The 24,479-nt window shown below is 54.1% G+C and overlaps 1 protein-coding gene across 2 annotated transcripts; it reads right to left on the bottom strand.

Annotated features, from left to right (window-relative positions):
- Window positions 1-6,322: 6,322 nt before the first annotated feature.
- Window positions 6,323-23,486, bottom strand: LOC309372844 (protein-glutamine gamma-glutamyltransferase E-like). Of its 2 annotated transcripts, none has more exons than XM_081916845.1 (15): window positions 23,063-23,486; window positions 22,374-22,452; window positions 21,458-21,574; window positions 19,455-19,628; window positions 18,588-18,830; window positions 16,681-16,799; window positions 14,648-14,776; window positions 14,334-14,514; window positions 14,104-14,239; window positions 12,458-12,561; window positions 12,141-12,383; window positions 9,763-10,083; window positions 8,404-8,561; window positions 6,806-6,930; window positions 6,323-6,573 (listed from the first exon to the last, which is right to left on the bottom strand). In XM_081916845.1, the coding sequence occupies exons 3-15, from the start codon at window positions 21,462-21,464 to the stop codon at window positions 6,414-6,416; spliced, it is 2,100 nt and encodes a 699-aa protein (XP_081772971.1). In that variant the 5' UTR covers window positions 21,465-21,574; window positions 22,374-22,452; window positions 23,063-23,486; the 3' UTR covers window positions 6,323-6,413. The 2 variants fall into 2 exon arrangements, with proteins under 2 accessions (XP_081772971.1, XP_081772972.1); XM_081916846.1 differs by lacking the exon at window positions 23,063-23,486 and adding an exon at window positions 22,912-23,045.
- Between the last annotated feature and the right edge of the window lie 993 nt (window positions 23,487-24,479).

Here is a 24,479-nt window from a genome sequence, read left to right as displayed (position 1 = left end):
GAGAGAGAGAGATCCTGAGACTCTTTCTTAGGGACTTGGGTGCCCTTTTCCCACCCGCCTCCCGCAGTCCTTGCCCTGAGCCCCGCAGGGCTAAAGAGCCGGACAAGCTGCTGCAGATCCCCCTGCTGCAGGCCCTCACATGGGGCAGCGGAGATGGCAAGCGCAGCCCAGGCGTGGGGCAGTCCAAAGACGCTGCCCCTGGAAGGTTTTTTCTCCCCTCAGGTATTATTATCATTATTAAATAAATTTGTATTGCACACTTCATCTATAGATCTCAACAACATAAAATTACAATATATAAAAAAACACTGACATAATAAAAATAAGAACAAAACAAACCAATACCCCCACAACTCATTTCAAAGGGCATTGGATGTGGGGGGTGATAAGCCCCAGAGGTCTTTGCCCCTCCCCAGCGCCAGAGCCCGCGGCAGGGGTGGGGTTCTCTCCCGCTCCGTTTCCAACCACAGGTATGGGACGCAGCCGGGTGGGGCTGCTGGCTGTCATTCGGGCTGCGTGTTGGCCACCCACACAGAACAAGCTCCTCTCTCCAGCAGCTTCCTAATTACTCTTCCCCACAACTGGCAGGTGTCCAAGGGCAGGTCGGCCTGAGGTGCCTTTTCCGCATGGGGCTCCCTGGATGGGGAAAGAGGCTTTGTGGCTCAGGAGACGGGGTCCAAGGAAGCCAGGAGGACCCTGTTTGCAGCTGGACGTGCTGGTGGTGAGGAGATGCTTGCCTTGGAAGATTGCTGGGGGCTTTCCCATGATTTTGGATGATCATAAAGGGGGAGACAACCCAGGCCAATCCACAGGTTTAACATGAGAGTCCTTCTGGATCAGGCCAGTCTGGCCTCCCGGCCTCCCAGATGCCAGAGGGGGAAGCCTCAAAGCAGGCCCTGAGCTCAAGAGCAGTCCAGCAACTGGGATTCGGAAGCACTGGCTGCCTCCAACAGGGCAGGCAGAGCAGAACCTCCCCCAGGGCTGGCAGCCCCTGTCAGGAAGCGAGCTGGGGAAGAGCCTTGGGCTCCGAGGGGCAGCTGGTCTTGCTGATGGCTCCCCTGGAGGGGCCCTGGTGCTTCATCTAAATGGCCCCACTCCTTGCTTGTTTCAACACCCCCAGCCACCCCCTTCAGTCCTCTGTGCTGTGTTGCCTGCACAATAGGAGGAATCAGAGAGAGGGACTCTGAGTCCAGCAGACTAGAGCAGGATGCTTGGTCAGAGCCCCTCCCCCCCGGCATAGGAGCCAGGGCTTTGTCCCCTCAATAAAATATTTGAGGGGGTTTGTTGTTGTTGTTTAGTCGTTTAGTCGTGTCCGACTCTTCGTGACCCCATGGACCAGAGAACGCCAGGCACCTCTGTCCTCCACTGCCTCCCGCAGTTTGGTCAAACTCATGCTGGTAACCTCGAAAACACTATCCAACCATCTCGTCCTCTGCCGTCCCCTTCTCCTTGTGCCCTCCATCTTTCCCAACATCAGGGTCTTCTCCAGGGAGTCTTCTCTTCTCATGAGGTGGCCAAAGTACTGGAGCCTCAGCTTCACAATCTGTCCTTCCAGTGAGCACTCAGGGTTGATTTCCTTCAGTATGGAGAGGTTTGATCTTCTTGCAGTCCATGGGACTCTCAAGAGTCTCCTCCAGCACCATAATTCAAAAGCATCAATTCTTCGGCGATCAGCCTTCTTTATGGTCCAGCTCTCACTTCCATACATCACTACTGGGAAAACCATAGCTTTAACTATACGAATCTTTGTTGGCAAGGTGATGTCTCTACTTCTCAAGATGCTGTCTAGGCCTGTCATTGCCCTTCTCCCAAGAAGCAGGCGTCTTTTAATTTCGTGGCTGCTGTCACCATCTGCAGTGATCATTGAGCCCAAGAAAGTAAAATCTCTCACTACCTCCATTTCTTCCCCTTCTATTTGCCAGGAGGTGATGGGACCAGTGGCCATGATCTTCATTTTTTTGATGTTGAGCTTCAGACCATATTTTGCGCTCTCCTCTTTCACCCTCATTAAAAGGTTCTTTAATTCCTCCTCACTTTCTGCCATCAAGGTTGTGTCATCTGCATATCTGAGGTTGTTGATATTTCTTCCGGCAATCTTAATTCCGGCTAGGGATTCATCCAGCCCAGCCTTTCGCATGATGAATTCTGCATATAAGTTAAATAAGCAGGGAGACAAAATACAGCCTTGTCGTACTCCTTTCCCAATTTTGAACCAATCAGTTGTTCCATATCCAGTTCTAACTGTAGCTTCTTGTCCCACATAGAGATTTCTCAGGAGACAGACGAGGTGATCTGGCACTCCCATTTCTTTAAGAACTTGCCATAGTTTGCCGTGGTCAACACAGTCAAAGGCTTTTGCATAGTCAATGAAGCAGAAGTAGATGTCTTTCTGGAACTCTCTAGCTTTCTCCATAATCCAGCGCATGTTTGCAATTTGGTCTCTGGTTCCTCTGCCTCTTCTAAATCCAGCTTGCACTTCTGGGAGTTCTCGGTCCACATACTGCTTGAGCCTTCCTTGTAGAATTTTAAGCATAACCTTGCTAGCGTGTGAAATGAGTGCAATTGTGCGGTAGTTGGAGCATTCTTTGGCACTGCCCTTCTTTGGGATTGGGATGTAGACTGATCTTCTCCAATCTTCTGGCCACTGCTGAGTTTTCCAAACTTGCTGGCATATTGAGTGTAGCACCTTAACAGCATCATCTTTTAAAATTTTAAATAGTTCAGCTGGAATACCATCACTTCCACTGGCCTTGTTATTTGCAGTGCTTTCTAAGGCCCATTTGACTTCACTTTCCAGGATGTCTGGCTCAAGGTCAGCAACCACACTACCTGGGGTGTACGAGACATCCATTTCTTTCTGGTATAATTCCTCTGTGTATTCTTGCCACCTCTTCTTGATGTCTTCTGCTTCTGTTAGGTCCTTTCCACTTTTGTCCTTTATTATGGAAATCTTTGTACGAAATGTTCCTTTCATATCTCCAATTTTCTTGAACAGATCTCTGGTTCTTCCCATTCTATTGCTTTCCTCTATTTCTTTGCACTGCTCGTTTAAGAAGGTCTTCTTGTCTCTCCTTGCTATTCTTTGGAAATCTGCATTCAATTTCCTGTATCTTTCACCATCTCCCTCGCATTTTGCTTGCCTTCTCTCCCCCGCTATTTGTAAGGCCTCATTGGACAGCCACTTTGCTTTCTTGCATTTCCTTTTCATTGGGATGGTTTTCGTTGCTGCCTCCTGTATAATGTTACGAGCCTCCATCCATAGTTCTTCAGGCATTCTGTCCACCAAATCTAAATCCTTAAACCTGTTCCTCACTTCCACTGTGTATTCATAAGGGATTTGACTTAGATTGTATCTTACCGGCCCACTGGTTTTTCCTACTTTCTTCAGTTTAAGCTTGAATTTTGCTATAAGAAGCTGATGATCTGAGCCACAGTCAGCTCCAGGTCTTGTTTTTGCTGACTGTATAGAGCTTCTCCATCTTTGGCTGCAGAGAATATAATCAATCTGATTTCGATGCTGCCCATCTGGTGATGTCCATGTGTAGAGTCGTCTCTTGTGTTGTTGGGAAAGTGTGTTTGTGATGACCAGCTTGTTCTCTTGACAGAACTCTATTAGCCTTTGCCCTGCTTCGTTTTGATCTCCAAGGCCAAACTTGCCAGTTGTTCCTTTTATCTCTTGACTCCCTACTTTAGCATTCCAATCCCCTATAATGAGAAGAACATCCTTCTTTGGTGTCACTTCTATAAGGTCTTGTAAGTCTTCATAGAATTGGTCAATTTCAGTTTCTTTAGCACAAGTAGTTGGTGCATAAACTTGGATTACTGTGATGTTAAAAGGTTTGGCTTGGATTCGTATCGAGATCATTCTATCATTTTTGAGATTGCATCCCAGTACAGCTTTCGCCACTCTTTTGTTGACTATGAGGGCCACTCCATTTCTTTTACGGGTTTCTTGCCCACAGTAGTAGATATGATGGTCATCCGAACTGAATTCACCCATTCCCGTCCATTTTAGTTCACTGATGCCCAGGATGTCAATATTTATTCTTGCCATCTCATTTTTGACCACCTCCAACTTACCCAGGTTCATGGTTCTTACATTCCAGGTTCCTATGCAATATTTTTCTTTACAGCATTGGACTTTCCTTTCGCTTCCAGGCATATCCGCAACTGAGCGTCCTTTCGGCTTTGGCCCAGCCGCTTCATCAGCTCTGGATCTACTTGTACTTGCCCTCCGCTCTTCCCCAGTAGCATGTTGGACGCCTTCCGACCTGAGGGGCTCATCTTCCAGCGTCATAACTTTTATATGCCTGTTGTCTTTGTCCATGGAGTTTTCTTGGCAGGGATACTGGAGTGGCTTGCCGGTTCCTCCTCCAGGTGGATCACGTTTGGTCAAAACTCTCCACTATGACCTGTTCATCTTGGGTGCCCTGCTCGGCATAGTTCATAGCTTCTCTGAGTTCTTCAAGCCCCTTCGCCACGGGGGGTGGGGGTGAGACACCGAGGATCATCTAGTCCAATGCTCATTGTCATCCTCAACCTTCCACTTTGAGGGGGTGGGGGCCCCCAAAGTTGATGGGCATTGCCATTCAAATGGTGTGTGTGCACTGCATCATGTGATCGATTATGCAGGGCTTAACTGCCCCCCTATTTTATTCAAGTTGGCACCCTGCCACCTGGAATTCTGTGTCCAGTTCTGGGCCCCTACAATTCCAGGATGATTTGAAGGGAGAGCACCTCCTCTGCCAGCACCACCACCACCCTAAGGCCAGGACTCAAAGGAACCTCTTCTCTGACCATGGGAGTAGCCAGTGGCAAGCCACAGAGGATCCTGCATGCACGGCTCAGTCATCCCTTGAAAACCACCCAGTTGGAGGGCGTCATAGAATTCCAGAGCCGGAAGAGACACCGAGGATCATCTAGTCCAATGCTCATTGTCATCCTCAACCTTCCACTTTGTATCCGTGAAGTCCCTCTTCCCTGAGCTGGGACTGAGGGAGCGAATGGCTCTGACCCGGCCTTTTCTTCCTCTCCCTCCTCCCGAGTAGAGCCAGCTGCTGGATGAAGGCGAGAGCCAGGTGCCCCCACTCAGTCCTGGCTGACCTAGTTTAAAGGCAGCACTTCAACACCCCCCTGATTCAAAACCGCTGAAATCCAGTTGAACCAGTCAGCTGGGTCACCACATTTCCACATCTATTATGGTTAATTATTGTTATTATATTCAGGCATGTTCATTATGAGGTGGAGGGGAGGGAAGGAGGGCAGGCCCAACCGTCATGAAGGAAGCTCTGAGTAGCGGTCTGGGGCAGGGTGGGGGTGAGCTTGTGGGCAGAGCCAGCTAGGGCAGGAGGGGGGCAGAGAGGGTTGGTGGCTTCTTCAGGGGGTAGAGCTGGGCCCAGGCAGCCCTGGGGGGAAAGGTTGAGGCAAGCGGACCCTCTTCTCTTAGGCTGAATCGGGGGGGGGGGCTGGCAATATTGTGGTCCCAGCAAGGGCCCTGAGAGGGGAGGGAGTTGGATGGCGGCTGGAGCGAGGCAAGACCGAGGAGCCTGTCTGGCCTCTGGGGAGACCACGCTGGGAACAAAGGGGGCCGGGTTCATTCCTGACGCCTGGGCAGCGGAAGCCAGAGGGAGGCCCCTCCAGTGGGGCTCCTGGAGGTTCTTCATCTGCTTCCAGGGCCCAGCTAGTGTGACCTGCCCTTTGGCAAAAGCTGCTGCAATTCAGCCAGGAAGAAGAGCACCCCAGCCCTGGAAGAGATCACTGTGTGAATGCCCCCTGCCCCCTCCTCCCCGTGACCAAGCAGATTTTGCAAGATGCACCTAGCGCACCTTCTTAGCTGACCATTTGCTAGGAGGTGGTTCTGTGCCTAGGAGAGGCCCAAGTGGTGCAATTTGACCCAGTTTCTGAGCACATCAGAGCATACCAGTCTGCCCAAAGATCCCTACAAGAGGTGGAGGAGGAGGAGGAGGAAGAGCTGTCACGTGGAGGATGGAGCAAGCTTGTTTCCGGCTGGTCCAGAGGGGAGGACCAGAACCAGGGGATACAAATGGCAAGAAAGGAGACTCTAACTCAACGTCAGGAAGAGGGCAAGAGCCCTGGGAAGGTGGTGCCTCTCCTGCCTTGGAGGCTGTTAAGCAGAGGTTGGCTGGCCATCGGTCAGGGATGCTTTAGTGGAGATTCTGGCATTGCGGGGGCTTGGGCTGGATGACCCTTGAGACCCCTTCCAAATCTATAATTTGATGACTGAAGGAGCAGGAGACGTTCCTCACCCCACCCATGAGATGTGCATTAGCCATCCACAACCCCCTAGAAGAAATGCTGCCACTTTTCTGCCTGGGGAAAAAGCTTTTAATCATCGTGCAGGAACAGGACAGTCACACACACACCCTTTCACCACCGCAGCCCCTTGCCCCGGATCACATGGACCCGGCCGGGGCCACGTTCATGAGCACAAAGCCCTTGATGTGCTGGAACTTGTTGCAGGAGAAGTCGACGTGGAGCTGCATGGCGCCCGCGCTTCGTGGGGTGAACTCGAAGAAGATTTTGGACTTCTCTCCAGGTGCCAGCGCTGCCACACTGAAGGGAGAGAGAGAGGGGGTCACACACACATGCAAGGACGCAGCCAGAGGCCTGCAGGGGTTACGTCCTCCAAAGGGCCACGGCTGAACTGGCTCCACCTGCAGCTGGCTTGGCTTCTCAGAGGAGTCGCTTGGGTGGGACGTCTCCTGGCCTTCCCCTTGCCAGGCAGGAGAGTGGGCCAGCCAAGCTCCTCCCACTTGCTGGTTGCTCCTCCCCCTGCCAAACTTACTTGATCTTGACAGCTTGGCCCATCAGTGTCACCAGCAGCACACAGTTGTCCACTGGCTCTGGGAGTGGGTTGGCATAGAAGATCTCCACGGTGGCCGGTTTGTTGGCTACAACACTTGGAGGGGCCTGCAGCCAAGGAGAGGAGCTGCTCAGTCTCGGGGACACACTCTGCACCAGCACTTATCCTGGCAGGTGCAGGGCTCCCTCATTCCGAGCAGAGCCACACACCCAGGGACCCCCTCCTCAGGCACAGCCACCACCTCTCCAGAGCCCCCCCTTCTTTCAAATACGGTCAAACGCTCTACCTATTTAGGCCTTGGAACCGTTGCAAACAGGATTGGATCAGGATCTCAGCAGGAGCAAAGGGTTGAGCTCTCCCTCCCCCCCATGATCCAGTTGCAGGGGGAACCCAACAGCCCTGCAAGGTTGCATCCAGCTTGGCCCTGAATGCCAACTGGGAGGCAGCTGCCTTGGAATAGTCAGGCTGCATCATTAACCCTTTGGGGCTCACCACCTCTTCCCCAAGCTCCCTTCTGAGCTGTTGCATTCTGGGATGGCATCCCATGATGCAACAGGGCTGAACCAGGATGGGGAGGTGAGGCAGGGTTTGCAGGTACTGCAGTATGGACCTGGGGCCAGATGAGGGGAGACAGGGGACTGGCTGCCCCCTCCCCTTGCCCAAGGACAGGGTCTGTGCTGATGTGGCTCCAAACTCAGCCCCTCTTATTTGGGGTCTTGAGGCTAGAAGAAGCCTCTCAACTTGGACTTCCATCTTCATTGCCATATGAACATCAGAAGAACTGGATCAGGCCAGGGGCCCATCCATTCCATCATTCTCTTCTCACAGGAGCCAACCAGATGCCTCTATTGGGAGCCCTGCAAGCAGGACCCGGGCGCAGGAGCCCCTCTCCCCCCCCCACAGTCTCCAGCACCTGGGATTCAGAAGCATTGCTGCCTCCAACTGTGGGGGACGGGCAGAGCCATCTTGACTGGCAGCCCTCAGTTGCCCCCTCATCCTCCAATAATTTGCCCCATCCCTGCCTCAAGTGGGAGGGAGTTCCACAGTTTAACTCCGCACTACAAGAAGGAGGACTTTCTTTCATCTGTCCTCAATCTTCCCACCAACAAGTGAGCCTCAGCAGCAGCAGCAGTGATTAAAATCACTTGTGGGTGTAAAAAAGAAAAATGGTGTAAAAAAAAAGTACAAAGATGGAAGTAATCTACATTAGACACAACAATACAGTAAGAGTAATTTTTTTGAGGTCTTAGAACAAAGGAAGGAAGTCAATATGTGTATATGTATGTAATGAGATATGGTTTTTTCTGTAGATGTATGCTTTTTCGTTTTTGTTTTGTTTCCTTTGCTTTTTTCTTTCTCTTTTTTGTATGTTTTGTTCTTTTTTTGTTTGTATAGTACTATTTTGGATTTAATGTCTGTAATTTTTGTTATGATTCTACATTGAAAATAAAAAAGTTTTAAAAATATTTTAAAAATAAAATCACTTGTGGGTGGGGGGCTGCGGTTCCAGGACGCGGGACCAGCAGGGAGTGGGGCTTTCCTTCTTGGCTGCAGCCCTTGAGTGCAGAGGGGCTCCTTACCGTGATGGAGACGTTCTGGGTCTCCAGGGTGATGGCCTTCTCCACCAGCAGCTTCACGCCGTCCACAACGTCACATAAGGCCGTGACCAAGAGCTTCTTGTCGTCCGTCAGGGATGCCCCATAGTGGCCGTAAGTAATCCGCAGTGGGAGGTGCTTCTCTGAAAGGCAGAGGGGTGGGGGGAGTCAGGATCCTTTCCTCAGAGGCAACCCACCACCACCCAGCCTCCTGCCCCCTGAACTTGTTCCTTGCAAGATGGGAGGTCCTGCTCCATGGATTCAGCCCGGCCCAGCGATGACCACAACTCTTCCCGCCCCTTTTCCAGGGCCGCCTCTGCAGCGGAAGGTGCAGCTTCCAGAGGGAAGCAGCTTGGAGGACATCCCTCCTCCTCCTCCTCCCTTGGGAGACCCCAAAGGGCACAACATTCCCAGCCAGGACCCCCTTGGCTGGAAGGCCAGAGCTTAGAGCATAAAAGAAGATGCAGGCCTCCCTCAGCCAGCTGAAGACTGACCTCTTTGCCTGACCCACAAAGCGAGACCCTTGTTTATGGCTCCACACACCTCAAATCCCGATCTCGTTTGTCTTTCTAAGATCTATGCTTTATAGAGTTCAGACTGTATTTTTGATTTAATGATACTGCTTAGTTTTTTTTTTATTTAAAAAAATTGCAGACCGCTTAGATATTTTGAAACATCAAGTGATTTATAAATGCTTTTAAATGGACAAGACAAGCAAACAAACAAATCCTGGGCCTCCAATTTAGCTCTCCAGCTTGCCAAGTGAGAGCAGCCTGCCTTGGCCCTCCTCGGCTGGGGCTCCCTCCAGACATGCTGCTCCAGTTGGCCCCTGCCATTGCCTTCCTGTGCTGGCTTCCCTTCCCTGCTCCACTCCGGACCCCAAGGGCAGGTACAGACTCACCTGGGCTGGGCTTCCTTCCTTTCCTGGCTCCCTGACGGTGATGCTAGGAGGCCTGGGCCTCAGAGGACCACCCCCCATCTGGTCCAGGGGGCTCTGGCTTTGACAGTGGGGCTGTGGGTGCTCCTGCCTGGAGACCTGCTCTTGGCCCTGGTCTCATGATGGGCCCTGCTCAGCATTTCTCTGCAGCTGCCTCTAGTGGGAGCCTGAGTGAGGGGGAGCCTTGCAAGAGCCTCGTGTCTGGAAGCCCCAGGGGGCCATTGCAGAGTGGGGTGGGGGTGCCAGAAGGTGGAGCGGGTGGGGGCCCCTGTGCCCGCAAAGGGCAGCCCAGTCAGTACCACTCCTGGATGGCAGCAGAAGGTGTGTAGATCCACCCAGCAGACAACCCCTGTTCCCCCTCCCTGCCTGGATGGGCTTTGAGACACGGAGCAGGGGAGGCCAATTACCTTCCTTGTTGCCAAGGCTGACAGTCATCACTTCCTTCAGGATCTCTCTGATGGCCGTCCGGGTGTACAGGACACTCGAGACGCTCAGGTTGACAGTTATGGTCTTGGGCTCCGGGGCCAGGTTGGCCAGGGTGAGGATGAGGTTGATGTCCTTGCCAAGGATGGGCGGCTGGGCCAGCTTGAACTTCCCAAAGAGCCCGGGGTGCGTGATGAGTTCGGAGGCGGAGGCGTCGTCGGTGGTGCTCATGCGGCTCTCGCTGGGCGTGGACCCATACATCTGGGAGCAGGCCTTGCGGTAGATGTTTCTCTCCTCGGCAGAGCCTGCAAGGAAAGGAAGGGAGCGGTCAGCCTCCAGTGCCTTGGCACACCTTCTAAGCCCCCCTGCCAAAATGCAGGCCTCCAGCTCACCTCCAGAGCTTTAGGTCTAGTCTGACACACTGCCCACCTGCTGTGCCCCTTTTCTGCCAGCGCACATGGAAGGAAGACCTGCAGGAATGGCGTTGCGGGAAATGGCCTGACTCGGCTGGTGCTTTCTGCTGCACACAGCCACCCTAGTCTAGCTGGGCGGGCGAGTGGGAGACAAATAGCACTGGCCCTTTGAGCAGTTGAAAGCAGTTGACCAATTGACTGGCCCAAAAATAAAAAGCTTGTTCATCCTATTGTGAGAGTATCTAGGTGGCCCCTCTTCTGATGCTTTTAAGATGGACTAGTGGTCTAACTCAGAACAGAGCACCTTCCAGAGCTCCTATATGGGCTGCTTTAGGATGTCCAACGGACACAGGTGAGGGTGGGAGTGATCATCTGGCAGAAGCCCAAGGAGCGCTGGCAGGTTTCCAGCACGTGGAGCTGGGCCAGGAGCCAAGGGCTGGGGCTCCTCATCCCAAGAGAATGTGCACGGAGCGCATTCCAGAGTCCAGGCAGCAGCTGCACCGCGGCAGGGAGGGCGGGTGTGCCTGAGGACGTATGGGGTGCTGTGAATGCAGAGAGGGCCGCACGGAGTCAGACGCAGAGCCCCAGAAGTCGCCTTCTGCAGAGTTAAAGCCCAGCACAGGGCGGTTGGCTCTGCTGGCACCCACAGGGGGCCTCGGGGAGGGGCGTGGGGGGCGCCTCAGGATCCCCAGCTGTTCTCTCCAGTGCCAAGGACCAGCAGCAGCACCTTCTGCGCACACAGCATGTGCTTCCTTCCTTCCCAAATGCTGCTTCCAGCCAGAAATCCTGAGACTGAGGGAAGGCAGGCAGAGCACAGGCAGGAAGGTTTCCATGTGGGACGGGGGAAGAGCCTCTGCCAGCGGGTGTCCCAAACACTCCCTGGCGTTCTGGCGGGGGGAGCAGCCAAGGGTGCAGGTGCCTCTGTGGGCTCTCCCAGCCCCTCATTCTGCCTCCAGCTGTGGCCAACCAAATGCACCTTCCCGGAAGGGCTGAACCCCCGTGTTGTTGCCTGACTATCTGGTACGCAGAAGTCTTCTCCCGCTGAGCATGGAGTCTCCATTTTGCGCCTCCTCGTCATGGCCACTGACAGGCCCCCTCCTCCCTGGGAGTTTCGCCGCCTTTGAGAAAGGATTCTCTTTTCTCTGTTCTAGAAGGGAAAGGGATGGCTGGGGGAGGGCGGTGGGCTGGCAGGAGGCAGACAGACTCCCCTCTCTTCTCTCTCTTGGCAGCTATTCATAATTTTACACACCTGCGGTGCATCTCCTGCTTGTCATTTGCTCCACGGTCAAGAAGTGGGGCCTCCTTCAGACCGGCAGGATCCAGCCCCTCCAGAAAGGTGGTCCTACTGGCCCTGATTGCCTTCTGAATACCAGCTGCTGGGAACCCCAGGGGGGGAGAGGTCAGGGCTCTTGTGCTCAGGTCCTGCTTGGGGGTTTCCCATGGGGCATCTGTTTGGCTGTTTGGACTAGGTGCCCCCCTTTTGGAGGGCTGCTTCATTCCCATATGGAGCAGGGTGTGTGTGTGTGTGTGTGTGTGTGTGTGGACAGACTAGATGTCCTTCAAGGTCCCTTCCAAATTTGTGATTCTGCAATGGAGTTTAAACACTGGCATTGTGATTTTGGTGGTTGTCCTTTTCCTCCCTTTCCTAGTTGATCATCTTTTGGTCTTGCTTTCTAGTACAATGGCAAAGTTTGCATCCTGGGGGGGGTCACAGCTGATGACAAGTTGTCCCACCCTGCATCGATTTGCCCTTATTGATACTCCATTGAACCTGCCATTCTGCCACCCAGTTTGGAGAGACCACCTGTATGCTAATTTGGTGGCCTCTGTGCTGGCCTGGCCAGTGGTGGCTTCTGCCTCTCCCCGCCTAGTGTGTCCCCTGAGATCAGAAATGGGGAAAGGGGGGAAGCCAGCCAGAAGGGGCTGGTCCAGGAGGGAAGGGGACTCACCTTCTGGGTACTTGTAGTTGTTGGTGATGTCCACCCGATAGTTGCTGCCCACGGCTTTGGTGCTGATGTGGCTGCCGATGGACGTCGTGTCGCAATAGACCCTGACTTGCCTCCCGTCGGGATAGATGACCCATCGATTGATATCGGCATTCACCTCGGAGAAGACAAATCCCGTGTCGTAGTTCAGCCGCACGTCTCCTTGCTTGACAGCCAGGACAGAGGCTGGTCCACATTGGTAGATCCCTGGAAGGAAAGCGGGATGCAGCAGCTGCTCTGGAAGGCGACCAGGGTGGGGTGGGGGCAGGAGAGGGCCTTACCTTGGCTTTTCTCCTGGGGGGTTCCGTCTACCACCTGCCACCCGCAGTAGGCATTCCCCAGATCCCTCCGAGTGAACCAGCATTCATTCCAGACATGGTAATCCCTGAAGGGGGGAAGGAACAGAGGAGGAGATAGGAAGCTGCCTCATACAGAGTCAGACCGCTGGCTCATCTAGCTCAGCACTGTCCACACTTCCTGGCAGCAGCTCTCCCGGGTTTCAGGCCAGGTTCTCTCCTGCCCGCCCTGGAGGTGCTGGGGATTGAACTGGCCACCTGCTGCATGTGAGGCAGATGCTTTGGCCCTGCTGAGCTGTGTCCCTTCCCCTGAAGGCGCTGGAGACTCGCCTGAAGAGGAGGCGGCAGGAGGCAGAGCCAGGGCTCTCCCCACACAGTTTCTATACAACACGAACCTCATGCACAGATGGTAAGCCAATGGGCTGAGCTCACAAGGAGGGGGGGGGTGGCAGGGGTGCCAACTTGAATAAAATATGGGGGGGGCAAGTAAGCCCTTCCCCACATTATCACATGAGGCGGTTCGTGGAGACCATTTGAATGGCAATGCCATATGTTCTAGGGTGGCTGAAGGGATCTGGGCCCCTGGGAGTTGGCTCCTCAAAGACGACGCTGCCCCAGAGCCCAGAGGCAGAAAGGCAGGCAGGGAGGTCCTCTCCGGGGGCTTCTGGCCAAATCCGCTCAAACTGGTCAGCAATGGGTCCTCTGGATCCTTTAGGGGGAATATTTCCTGGCTGGTTGGTGATTATTGGTAAACATGATGTTTATTCCCCCTCCCATGTTTTAATATTGCTTTATAATGGAGTCATATTTAGCTATCATAAGGGTCCCCCAAATAGACAAAGAAGCAGGGCAGAGACATGGGGATGAATGAAACCAATGGCTGCTCCTGGCATGATAACGGGTGACCTGGGCTCTGCCCTTGTTGATCTTGGATGAGCGAAGAGGTGCTCCCTGAGCCATAACTGCCTCTGCAAACAGGACGGTGAGCAGCATTGCCCAAGGGGCAGGTGTTTGCCTTGGCTCCCTCCACCTTCCAGCTCTCCTGGGAAAGTGACTCCTTTTCCCCGAAGAGCTGGGGAGGGAGAAATGGCCCCTGGGTCAGAACAGTCCCCGCTCCCCGGATGGGAGCCCAGGCTGAGGAGGGCCACGTTGGGCTTTGCCAGAATCCTGGCCCAAGATCTGGCATTCCTCTGACAGTTCCATTGCCTGTAGGGGGCTGATCCCCAGAGCCAAACACAGACATGAATAGACTCCTAGAAGTGTAGAGTTGGAAGGGATCGTAAGGGTCATCTAGACCAACCCACTCCCCAGCAATGCAGGAATCTCAGCTAAAGCATCTCTGACAGGTGGCTACCCAACCCCTCCTTTAAAACTTCCCATGAAGGTGGTGGAGAATTGAGTTTAAGATTGGAAATGTGAGAAATGGAGAGAAACCCCAGATATCCGTTGTCTGTCTCCAGGGCCTGGCAAGACTGGCCCCCGGTGGGGGGCGCTTTAGTTGAGATTCCTGCATTGCGGAGGGTTGGAACAGATGACCCTCGGGTCCCCTCTCACTCTACAGTTCTGTGATTCCATGAAGGGAATCCTGGGATCGAGCATCCGAAGGGCCCCCGCCGGACAGGCGCATTTACCAAACGGAGTCTTGTCCCCTCTTGATGCTCTTCCCAGAGGGATCGTAGTATTTGTCGATGCTGAAGTTCGTGTCTGCGTCGTGGGCGGAATTGAAGTTGGTGACCAAACGGGTCGGGATGCCCAGGCACCTCAGGACTGCGAAAGAGAGGAGAGAGGGTCCGGTGGGTCCGGGCTCTGCTCGGCACTCCGGACCCCCATTTCTTCCTCCGCTTTGCCGCCAGAAGCCTACCTGTGCCGCCCACCCCGGCGAAGACCCAGCACTGGCCGTACTGGACCGGCCGGAAGTTGTCCTGCGCCCACTTTCTGAGGATGGCCACGCTGCCGTCCCACCGAGAGGGGTTCTCGTGGTGGGCAAACTCCTCGCTCCACTTGCCCTCCAGCACCCCGTTGTCGTTGTCGTTCCCGTTGACCTAAAGCGCCAGGGAGGCGGAAGGGGAAGAGCAGGCGGGTGAGGGGGGCCTGGGAGCTGGGGGGGGGGGGCTTTCAGGCTCCCTGAAGGATCTCACCCCGCCTGGGATCAAGTGGCAGAGGGCTTGCGCTTACCATGGAGCTGATCACCCGGCCCACGTAGCGAGGGTCGCTCCTGCGCGACGTGTCCCCACCTGGGTCCTGGCGATGGTAGAGGCTCAGATCCAGCAGCATCAGGGCCAGGTTGAGCATGTTATCTTGGAACTGCAAGGCAGAAAGGAAGGTCCTCTAAAGCGCCAGGAAGCAGAGGAGCATCCACAGAGAGACAAATACGCGCAGTCACCCAGGGACCGATCAGCATCCAGCCAAGGTGCTCTCCAGTTGGGGCGAGAGGTGGAGAGGGAAACATGGGCCCTCAGATTGGGGCAAGTTAGAACCAGAGGGTCTTCTTACGCACATGAAGATGCAGAAGTACCAGCTGGTTCCAGGGCAAGTGGGGACCCCCAGCGCTCCGCCTCCAGCAGGAGCACCTGCCGCTCCCCTGCTCACTCTCTGTGATACAGATTATCTCAGGCCTCAGCCCAGCATCCTCTGAGCAGAACCATCTCCATGCCATGGGGCACAGATGGAGCTGGCCTCAGTGGCTGCCTCCCTCTTTTCTACCTTCAGCCCCTGACACTGGGAGGGAATACCCGAGAATGCTGACCCCAAGAGAGTCTTGTCTTGTTCTGCTCCTGGTGGTGGCAGGAACCATTCCCTTCCATCATGCAATGCCCTCTCTAGTTTGGGCTACACACGGTCACAGAACATGTGGACAACCTTCAGCATGTGTGAAATTGGCAGCCCAACCTAAAAAGTGCAGGTTCCTGCTAGCTAGCGGGAGAAGGGGCTAAGACTACAGAGCTCTATTGCTGACAGCTAAGGACCAAGACCATAGAAATGCAATTGGTAGAGAGGGCTTTGTGTGATGTCATTTCCCCTCCTCTCCCAGAGAAGAAGGAGCATATAGTACTCCCTGCTCCTCTCTCTCTCTTTCTTTGACCAGCAATGGGTGCAGACCTGCCTCCCTTGCTCCAGCTCAGAAAAGTAAATAGAAGTGACTTGCTTGCATAGTCTTTACTGCTCCTGTTGCTGTGAACCAATGCCTGTCTAAAGTACCGGTAAGTGAATCTTATTATTAAGCTTATCTTCCAAGCTGTTGCCTGGTTCTTTATTAAGCAGGGTAAGAAAGGGGAGCCAGCTTACTTCATAGCTGGACTTGCTCAAAACAAGGTTCTATAGCCTAATTGATTTGATTTATTATAATTCCTATGTTTTTAAATTTTCTGCCACGCATGGGGTGATTTTGCTTAAAAATGGAAAGCGTAATGTTGGTGGTCAACAAAAGAGGTTTAAAGACTCTCTCACTGCAAATCTTTAAAAAATGTAGTATAAACACTGACAACTGGGAAACACTGGCCCATGAGCGCTCCAGTTGGAGAACAGCCTTTACCAAAGGTGTCATGGGCTTTGAAGACACTTGAACTCAGGGCACAAGGGAGAAACATGCTAAGAAGAAGGCACGCTTGGCAAACCATCACCACGATCAACTCCCACCCAGAAACCTACGTCCCCACTGTGGAAGGACATGTGGATCCAGAATTGGCCTCCACAGTCACCTACGGACACACTGTTAAGACCGTGTTCATGGAAGACAATCTTACTTGGCTACTGCCAAAGAAGAAGAATATTTTGAAACCCTGTTCAACCCACACACGTGGGTGCCAAGATGGATAAATTACAATTAATATATCTTCTCCTACCTATTAAGGCCCATCCCACTCGACGGTGACTGTGCAGCCATACAGCAATGGCCTAGGAAGCTGCTCTCCTCAACCTCCCCATGACCCCATTTCCCAGGACTACTTGCCCTGCTTATCCTCCCATGAGTGTTTCCATCGCTCTGAGGATCCAGGCAGAGGAAAATGCTGCCTCCCCTCCCTTACCATCACTTCCTCTCCTGGCCACCTCTCCATCTTAAGGCTACAAGGGCACCGCTGCTGTTCCCCTTGCAGGGGCGGTGGAACCCCAACCCCAGAGATATAGGGCCACAGCCCCATAGCCCAGAGATATAGGGCCAGCAGCAGAGCTGGTGCTTTGAAGGCCAGGAGCAAGACCTTAACACTGACCTGCCCGTAGTACCATCCTCGCGCTTCGATATAGTTGGCGTTTCCCACGAAGATGATCCCATTTTCGTTCAGAACGTATTCTTGCCTCTCGCTTTCATCTGCCATGTAGACAAGGTCTCCTGTTGGGCGGAGGCAAGAGGTTGGCGGTGGGTGCTTCATGCAAAGCTGGATTGGACTTTGAACAACCAAATGGCAAGGGGTAAATGCCCCCCTCAAATGTCTTTGGGGGCCTCCAGCTTTGCTCTAAAATTAGAACTTGATCATATAAATCAGTTTCCCTCTGGTGCTTGCTGGGTAACAGTTGCTTGGAAAATAATTATTTTGCTGAAAAGAACATCCTTGCAAATGTAAGTTTATGAAAGAGCTGGATTGCAAGAGAGGAGATTCCAGAAAAAACATTAAGAAGAACTTTCTGGGGGTAAGAGCTATTCAAGAGTGGAACAGACTCCTTGGGAAGGTGGGAGTCGGATGCTCTGACTGTGCTCCTGCATTGCAGAGGGTTGGACCAGTAGACCCTTGCGGTCTGTTCCAACAATACAGTTTTATTATTTTGTGGTTCTTGCATAGACACTGCAGACCATGGCTGTGACCCTGAAGGTCAGAGACCCTCCCCAGGGGATGGGGACACTCGTCTTGACAACTGAGAGGGAGAGCTTTCCAGCTGCTTGGGCAGTGAGAGGGGAGCCCCCTCCCTGCCATGTCCCTGCCCCACAAGGAGCTTTTTTGCTGAGCCCCATCATTGCTCCTGCCTCCTTGGGCCAAAAGAAGGAGCTGCCCTGGAGCTTCCCAAGCCGGCCGTTTTGCAGCAAGGGATTTCCTAGCCCTTGGCTCCCTTCCAAGAAAAACCTGGCATCCTCTGGGGTCTCCCAGCCTGGCGTGGGCAAGTTCCAGGGCCCTCCAAGGGCCCCCCCAGCATCTGTCCTAGGAGGGGAGGGCTGTCAGCTAGGCCTTGCAAAGCCAGTGGGACCATGTTACCCCCTTCCCTATCCTTTGGGGGTGGGGTAGTGCAACCACTAGGCTGCTTGGTGGGGGGGCCTTGAAAGGGCCCATGGAAATGGGGGGGCTCCCCTGTGCAGCTGCTGCCGTAGCAAAGGGCTCTGGCTGCTGCTTGCTCTGCTGACGCATGGAAGGGGCAAGTCAGGACTCGGTCGGACGCAGCAGCAGTCAGATCTGCAGGTGCTTCTGGGAGGCTCACTGGGCCAACGTTCTTCTGGGCAAAGAGGGATCTGGCCTCCTTCCCAGCTGTGCTGGATCTTGCCCTTCTTCTTTCAGCCACGTTCCCATTTTTAGCTAGTCCTGAGTGCTGAGTTTCCACCGCCCAGCTGGATGATGGATGAGCAGCCCAGAGGCCCTGGGTGATGCAACCAGAAGAACAGGAGGAGAGTCCCTGGGAGGCAGGGAGGGAGGGAGGGAGAGGGGAGGCCTCCTCCTCCTCCTGCTGCTGCTGTTGTGAAGCACACTTGGCCCCATGTGCTGCGGGGGGGGGGGGCTCTGTCTCCAGGACCACCATTACAAACTCTTGCAGGCAGCATCAGCCCTTCCATCACCAGCCGGTCAGTAGAGCATTGCTGTGCCCCAGTCGGGCTTCTGGGTCAGGCATCTCATTGCCCAGATGCCAACATCTGGGGTGGGGAGGAGGTCTGTGCAAGGCTTCTGCTTTGAGCTACAAATAAGCCCAAAGCCCCCTACAATCCTCTGAGTCTATGATTGGATTCCCTGCCTGCTCGCTTGGGAAGCTGTCCTAAGGGACGAGTCCTAAACCGCAGAGCTGTGTTGCGGAAGGGAGTCACGTGGCACCAACTGCATTGTCTGCCTGTCAACCCTCAGCAGAAACACCCCTGTGGGGCAGAGGCCCATCCCAAGGGCGGCAGCAGGGCCTGCGCAGGCAGGCAGGAGGAGCATCTTACCTTGGCACCAAGGGTTAAAGAGCAGGACAAACTGCCCCAGGAAGCGGGCATAGGCCTGGTTGCCACACATCATCTGCAGGCTCAGCTTGTAGCGGCCGATGGCAGCGGTGGGGGGGCTGGCCAGGGTGAAGTTGGCGCAGTTGCCATTGATGGAGCTGAGCATGGCACTCCAGGACCCTCCAGTCAGGGCGCTGGAGACGGGGAAGACGGCCCGGGTGTGCTGGGACTCCGAAGGGGCTCTCCCTGCCAGAGGGAACAGAGGCAAAGGCAAGGCTGTCATTGGAGGCGACTCATACCTGTGAGAGGCTACCCAAGCGGCAACGTTCTCCCTGAAGGGTTTGGTCAGCATGAAGATCCAGCCAGCTGGCCACCTTATTCCAACCTCTGGACGCAGGCACTGCACAGACCTCGAACCCTAGGGGGACAGGAGTGTTGGTGCATGTGTGCGCCCGCACTGGACCCGGTCTCTTCCGCGCCACAGAACAGCACCTGTGGTGGTGGTGCCATCTTGGCTTCCCACCAGAGAGAACGCTGTGGAGGGCATAACGTTGCACAGGGCAAGTCTTTGGCAGCACCTTAAAGATGGACAAGCTTCTTGTGGGAGAGAGATGTTTGCATGCAGGAGTAGGATGGTGGGAAAGGGAAACCCCGCGGTCAAAAAGGTCTTGGCAGGCAAGAGGCCCAGGAGATCTGCCGCTTCCATGTGCAGAGGCCAAAGGTGCGCAAGGACCGAAGGGGAGCAGAGGTGCCATCCCGAAGGCGCCTTTTTGTCCTGCAGCCAGAGATCAGGCCAAGAGGTGCCCATGCGAGTGATGCCAGCTGGCCATGAAGGAGGACGGGGGGAAACAGTGGGGGGGGCAGCCTTACCTGTCTCTACAACGAAAGCAAAGTTGTCCCCGGACTGAAGGGGTCTATTGAAGTAGACGGTCAGCAAGAAGCCCTGCCCCCGGCGTACAGCCAGCTCCGAGGAGGCAAAGCGGCTGGTGTGGTGGGCTGGGCCATTGGCCGGGATTTGCCAGCTCAGCTGTGTTGGTGTCAGATCTGTGGAACAGCATAAGGTGAGTCTGGAAGGGGCCTGCCTGGGCCAGTGGAGCCTGGCCTGACTCTGCTCTCCTCCAGCCAGCCAGACGCAGCTGCTGCTCGTCCACCTTCACGTCTCCAAGCCTTCTCCTAAGCAGACTCTGCTTCTTGGGTGGCCGCGACAGGGTGCAATATCCATGCTGACCAGAGCAGCTATCGTCATTTTATTTAGTAACACACCTACATCCCATTCTCCAGGTAAGTTTCTTCAACCCACCTTACAATATCCAATTAAATCAATGTCACAAAATATGAAAACTACAACAGAAAAGGAAAAGGGGAGAGGGCAGCATCAAATGAAAAGTCAAGATTGTGTGTGAAAGTAATGAGGGAGGGGCGGGATGTATAACATCAATCAGTCATCACAGATTAGGAAGCAGCATGGGCGTGGGCACCAGCCAGGGAAGGAGCTGCATGTCTCCCGACAGGGACATCAAAGAGGAAGAGGCCTTGCCTTCATTAGACACACAAGGTGATTTGCAACAAGGACAAAACACCCTGACGGCGGGCAGCCCTTGCCACCCAAGTGCAGAGGAGCTCAGCAGAGCTGAGGGACTCCCTTTCCAAGGCAGCTCCCTGCAGTCCTCCTCAGGCACATCCTGACCACCCAGCCGAGGGGCTGGAGGGGGCTGCTGCTCCTGCGTCCTTGGGATTTCCAGCACCACCACCACCAGGACAGCACAGGGTAGAAGTCAGTGCCAAGACTGAGTCTCCATGCCCCAGTCCGGAGAGAGCCTTCTAGAGTTGCCCATAATCCAGCTGGGGCTTTGGGGATGGAGCGGGAAGCAGCTGCTTCCGGGGTTTTTGCTCTCTAGACTTGGCAAATCTGAACCTGAAGGATGAAGTGAGAAGGATGAGTCACCATTAAAGGGAGGGAGGGAGGGAAGGAGGGAGGGAGGGAGGGAGATCAAAGAGTCAGTTGCTCCCATTGTGGTGAGAGCAGGAAATGCTCTCAGGTGTTCCAGGCATTAAATGCCAGGCAGGCAGAACCTGCCCTAACATTGGGGATACGTGGCTGTTGGGTCTTCAGGTGCCACTTGCTGCACAGTTCTTTCACAGGGGTTAATGCCAATGGCGGGGGGTGCTGGGTACTCAGTTTTGCAGTTCCCACCTGGGTTAGACCAGATCAGGACAAAGATCGAAGCGGCAGGCGCACGTACACACACACACACACCACCCCATGACTGTTTGGTTAAGGAGCCTCAAGGAGGGTTGTAGTGGGAGGCCAACCAGAGCAGGACTCTGAGGGGTTTGGAAGGGCTACCTGCTGATGGGCTTTTGGTGGAGGATTGTTGCAAACCGCTCAGATGCTATTTATGAAGCGCAGTATATTAATATTTTCTACTCATAAATACATGAAGTGGAGAGATGGAAGAAGAGGCTGGTGCAGGAACTCCAGGATGCTCAGGAATGCGCTGCATCCGTCCACTCAGAGCAGATTGCCACCTTGAGAGGAAGAGCCATCACTTGGGACCTTCAAGGCCCTCTTGCACCCTGAGGGTAAAGCTGCTGGGGAAGAGGAGCACCCCTTTTCTCCTGGCACCCAGAAACTCACCATCTCTCCCTTGGAAGGCCCCAGGCAGCTGGGCTGGACCCCTTGGATGTGGGAGACAGCAAATGCACAGTTGCCTTGTGTTCTTCTGAGGACTCCAGTCTCAGCAGAGCAACAAGCCAAAGGCCACCAAAGAGAAAGCTCCCTCCCTCCCTAGCAAGGACCACAGCATGGAGGCTGCAGGGCAGAGAGCAGAGAGCAGGGCTGGCCGGGGCAGGTGCCACCATCCCAAACTCACCTCCCATCCTTGAGTCTTGTCTTCTTCAGCACGGCCAGGAGCTCCTACTGCACATTCCTCGCCGCTCTCCTGCTGTCCACTGAGCCAGGTGTGATGTGAGGATGTTTCCGCTGATCCCTAAAAACCACCCAGGTGCAATTAGCCAGTTCCTATAATCGGTGGCAGCGCAAGGGCAATTTTCCTCTCCAGTGGGAGGAGAAGGCATCCTTGTTTACTCAGAGGAAGTGCATTCACTTGCTTGCGCAGGGATGACATGCAGGACTTCCTACATGGAATTCCAAGGTGAGGAGTCACCCCCAGAGGCGAGGAAACAGGTGGGAAGGGAGAGAAACTGCAGGAGGAAGAGAGAGCCTCTCTGCCCACACCCTTCCATTAGGCAGAGCCCTGCGTCTCCCAGCCGCCTCCCATTTCCCAATGGGGTTCCTGCCTGTGTGCGGACATCCCTTTGGCCTCCTGCCCTTCCCCCAGGAAGCTGGCATGGCCCCATTTGCTCCTCACAAGGTAACTGTGCTTCCAGCATTGCAGGGGGTTGGACTAGACGACCCTTTGGGTCTCTCGCCAATCTACAGTTCTGCTCCAAGAGCCTCTTGAGGCAGCTTCAGCTGAGAGGGAGGGAAGGAGGGGCTGCTAGGCTGCGTTGGCAGTAGCCTTGCTTGACCAGAGAGAGACCGAAAGCCGCCAAGTGAGTTCCATGGCTGAGAAGGGGCTGACCATCCCCAGGGACTCTTGCAGAAACCCACCGCTGGTTCCCTTGGGCCTCTTGCACAATGCCCCATTGGCATCGACGTTCTCCCCTCCCCATTTTTGTTTCTCCTGGTGGTGGTACCTCACAACAGTGGAGGAGCCTTTCCTTCTCCTCAGATGAGCTTTACTGAGGTTTCTAGAAATTGTGTTTTGGCTGAGGAAAGTGAAGTACCTTTTGCCAGTGGAGTATTGATCTTCTCTGAAGGTCTCCAGGGGCCCTTGGTTGCTTTGCATCAAGAATGTCTTCCAGGCTTGGAATTCAAAAAGACTCAGTTAGGAAGATGTGAGACAAGAGCAACAGTCATCTTCTGGAGGGAAGATGTGGCTACGTCACCTCTCAGCAAGGCTTGTCTAACGGGTGACATGGCCATGGCCAACCTGGGGTCATACCTTCTCCCACCCCACTGGGTGCCCCAAGGGGTGCTGAGCTCCCCCCTTCTCTATCTGCTGGGGACCTTCTTGGGGTCCTTCCTGAGTGCCTTCCATCCTCTCAGGTCCTCTCCATCACTGGTTGTCCAACCAGACATCCCTTTTCCCTCATCTCTCAACAGATCTCTCACACCTTCCTTTGTCCTCTCAGGCTGACGCCTCCCCACCAGCAGGACCTGGAGCAACCTCCACACTGCAGAGCCATAGAAGACAAGGAGCTGCGCAGCCCCCCTGCCCCACAGACGCACCAGGGGAGCTTCACCTCCCCTACCCCATTTCACCTGAGAGCCTGAAAGAGCCCTGTGGCTGGATCTGGCCAAAGGCTCACTCCCACAATGCCCATCAGCCTGTTGGGCGTGAGGTGCCCCTGGGCCACCTCTCTCAGTCTGGCTTCCTCTGGGGGCAGCGGCTGCTTCCTACCGTGGCACCTACTCCTTGTGCTGCTGCTGCTGCGATGCCTTGGGAACCACCTGCCACTGCCTCCTCTTGCTGCTCAGGCAGTCTCAGGCGGTGGCGTTGCCTCGGTCGTGCTCCACTCACTCCACCCCTTCATTACAAGCCACGGCGCTGGGTGTTTGATCCCCGCTTCCTCCCAGCTCTGGGCTCCTGCAAACTACCTGCTCTGAGCCTTTTGCCTGCTCAAGAACTTGACCTCCACACCTTCACTGCTGGCAGCCATGCTTGTCCCAGCCCAGAATTCCCAGCCCAGGAATTCTCCCCGCTGTGTGCAGATCTGTATCTGCCTGGCTTGACTTTCCAGTTTGGAGATTCATCTGCTGAACTGCAACTTTGTCCTTGTTTGCTTCCTGGATTCTTCACCGGGAATCATCACAAGCCCAGCCTGAACTCCATGATGGCTTCTGGAAGTCTGCCACAGGGCTGGAGTTGAGCAATGCTGTTGCCACTTCCCCGCCCAACTTAATGGTCCTGATGTTGCTCAATGTCCTACTCAGGAGGAAGTAGCCTGCTCCAAAGCCGCCTTTGTGAATCACAGAATGCTGGGAAGATGTCTAAGGCTGTTGCTCTGCTTAATTTCCCCTCAGCATCCTCCTCCAGCCCAGCTGAGCACTTCCAGCTCCCTTCCTCTTCTTTGGAAGGCTTCTGCACCACCTGCAGTTACAGGGATCCGCCTTCTCCCCACCTTGCGCCCCTGCAGTGGGCAGATGCCTGACATGGTTGCCTTACTCTTCTCCTGCTGCTGCAAGTTCAGAGCATGTTCAGAGCAGGTACAGAGGGGATGTACAGCAAGCACACAGGTCCACAACAACACCCTCTTCCATTCGGAGCCTTATATCCAAAAAATCAGCTTTATACTACTACTGCTACTACTACTACTGTGTATCTGAAGAAGTGTGCATGCACACGAAAGCTCATACCAAGAACTAACTTAGTTGGTCTTTAAGGTGCTACTGGAAGGAATTTTTTTTGTTTTGACTATGGCAGACCACCACGGCTACCTATCTGGTACTAAAGACCCTGATGTTGTGAAAGATGGAGGGCACAAGGAGAAGGGAGCGACAGAGGACGAGATGGTGGGACAGTGTTCTCGAAGCTACAGACATGAGTTTGACCAAACTGTGGGAGGCAGTGGAAGACAGGAGGGCCTGGCGTGCTCTGGTCCAGGGGGTCACAAAGAGTCAGACATGACTGAAAGAGTAAACAACAACAACTACTACCACTACTACTAGTTATTTTTATTATTTTTATTTCATACCCAACCTTTCCCCCCTGCCAAGGACTTAAGGCTGCTTACAGATAAAATAAGAACAGCTAAAAATATAGGGGAAATCGTTTTTTTAAATAAGCATTAATAAAATTTTGTACACACACTCACATAACAAAAGATAAT

The sequence above is a fragment of the Podarcis melisellensis genome (assembly GCF_964234715.1).
Source record: "Podarcis melisellensis genome assembly, chromosome: 6".
NCBI classification, from domain to species: domain Eukaryota; kingdom Metazoa; phylum Chordata; class Lepidosauria; order Squamata; family Lacertidae; genus Podarcis; species Podarcis melisellensis.
The sequence above is the reverse complement of the archived record's forward strand: the minus strand, read 5'-3'. Positions and strand labels throughout refer to the sequence as shown.